Here is a 2,482-nt window from a genome sequence, read left to right on the forward strand (position 1 = left end):
TCTGAGGGACAAGGGCAATCGCCGTGACAACGACCTCCCTCGTACCCTCACAGTCGCCATACTGAGCAACACTACGCTCACCAACATCTGAGACAGGCTACCAAACCGTCCGATCAGGGCAGATTCAGCTGAACCAAAGTTTACCAAATGACCAGTTTACCAATAAGTCTTTACCTGTGAGTCTTTACCTGTGAGTCTTTACCTGTGAGGTCAAACGTTCAGCCTGAACACAGGGTTTACATTTTACAGAGTTACTATAGAAAACGACACGTGCAGCAGGAGGTCTGCAGACATCATCAGAGGAAGTAATGCCAAATACAAACGCAACAAACCTAATTCTTCTCCAGTTTCATGCCCATCAATGTGTGTTTGCGAAATGATTTACAGCGCCTGTACTGTGTGTCTGAATATCCTGAAAACATGAAATTGTTATTTCTACCAGTTTATAAACATTGTTTACAGTTCTTTAGATGACCTATTCTTCTGATTTGACCTTGTAACTTCTTATAAGTCCTGTTGACGTATGTGTCTCTTTTTATACTGTCTTTTCTATCTAGTCTCAGTGCTTTTTATGTTGAAATAAGCTGTACAGATAAACTTTCCTTGCCAAGTAGCAGAACACCATGTTTAAACACAGCAAGCTACTGGCAGAAATCTTCTAGTGTGTCATTAGCTCCATTAAATACACTCAGCTGGCAGTTTATCAGCTACACCTAACTACACCTATCCAGTCTAATACATAATGTTCAGTTTGTGTTGAAAGGGTTTTAAGGAGGTGGTGATTTAACTGTATGGTGATTGTGGAGGCTGCAGTTTGTTGTGTTGTTGAACTGTACAGCATTATACAGTATCTGTCATTTATCCTGCCCCCACTCATATAAATGAGGTGAACTGGTTGACCACTGACCGCATCACTGATCATCATCAACGTCACGTTAAGACAGTCATAAGAAGTCATGGTTTTCTATTTGATTTTAACAAAAGACTTTCTAAAACATCTCTAGTACCTTTGTTCCATAACACTGGTGTTACATGAAACTTTAAATAAGTAGGTTATTTTTTTTAACTGCTCAATCCATCCATCCATTTATCATTCCAGTTTCTGCTACTCATCCAGGTCGTGTTTAATTTTCAATTACTGATATTATTAGAAATATACAGCTGTAAGAGAGTGACAAATATGTCATTTGGCCTTGGTAAATATTTCTAGGCCACATTGTCCCGACTGGGTTTCACTGACATCTTTCGCACTTTTGTTGGAGTGATGGTAAAACAGTTATTATGTTTTATGTGGTATTTAACCCAGTGAGCCCTGCAGAAACCCGGCTGAGACATTTTACATCAAATTTTAACTTAAATTTTTAATTTTGTCATCCCCCAAAAAGAAAGCAAATACTCTTATTTGACACCAGGGTGAAAATGTTCAGCCGCCCTCTCTATTTCAAATGTGTTGCACCTCTGTCTGACCAAACCCACGTTTATTTGTCTTCATTAAAATATGTTGATTAATTTCTTTCCAATTGTGTTGGACTGGTCGTTAGTGTTTGATTAATTAATGTCTCTATTTGTACTTTTGCTCTTTGATAAATTCTTTTGTTTTACCCATTCAGTGTTTTCTATTTACCTGTTTCTATGGTTTTCTATTTTTTCCTCTGTCGCAGTCTGAGTTTGTTGCCTGATGAGCTCTTTTAATAAACTTAGTGCTGACAGTGTGTAGAAGTTCACACTTGTCTTTGGCATGACTTCATTTTTCCGGCACTGATCTGCAGTGTGAATTAGACTTCAAGCCTTTCCACTGGCCGTGAAACAAACGCACACAATTTCATTCAATCTTCTCCCCTAACCCAGATCTGCAGTCGGTCATAAACACATTATGTGAGACGTCTGAATTCTAAAAGGTAAGAGTCAAAGGTGAAAGCTGACTGGCACTGGGAGAAATCTGACAACATCACTGACTTTATCATCATGAATATAACTTTTAACTTGAAGAGCCCAGTTTGGAAAGAATTTATATTTTGAGCAAATAATAATGAAGCAATGATATTACTAGTGGACAGGCTGGAAAATATTTAGTCCATATGGCTGAAACACTTCACACAACTTTTTGTACCTTTGCACCTGCTGGATGTCGCGTTGTCCACCGTAGAAGTCATCAAGAACATGTCAACCATCTGCTTACTTATCTATCAATATCTATCTATCTATCTATCTATACATATATATCATATTCAATATTCTTACTGTAACAGACTTCATGAGCTTCATTTGTGTCAGCAGAGCCCTGACAGTTTGTAGTGTAGTTGACACCTGGGTGAGGAGGACTTTGAGAAATGGTTGAAAGCTCCAGAATGGAAAGTAAGTGGACCTTGAGTTACAAATATTTCTCAGAAAATTTGTTTAATTTTGTAATATTTATCAAAGTATATTCAAGTATTAGGAAAAATGAGAGTAAAGGGTGTAAACAATAATATTTAACAGGTGA

At 37.6% G+C, this 2,482-nt stretch overlaps 1 protein-coding gene across 1 annotated transcript in view; it reads left to right on the forward strand.

Annotated features, from left to right (window-relative positions):
- The window catches only part of LOC111657970 (calpain-5-like), a 29,657-nt gene extending 29,592 nt beyond the window's left edge, over positions 1–65 (forward strand). Inside the window, exon 12 of the mRNA XM_087175156.1 lies at positions 54–65. Within this exon, the coding sequence (XP_087031282.1) occupies positions 54–65 (12 nt within the window). The remainder of the gene's footprint in view (positions 1–53) is intronic.
- The last annotated feature ends 2,417 nt before the right edge of the window (positions 66–2,482 follow it).

The sequence above is a fragment of the Seriola lalandi genome, unplaced genomic scaffold (assembly GCF_002814215.2).
Source record: "Seriola lalandi dorsalis isolate HSWRI2012SDOR001 ecotype SW California unplaced genomic scaffold, Sedor1 jcf7180002054422, whole genome shotgun sequence".
NCBI lineage: Eukaryota > Metazoa > Chordata > Actinopteri > Carangiformes > Carangidae > Seriola > Seriola lalandi.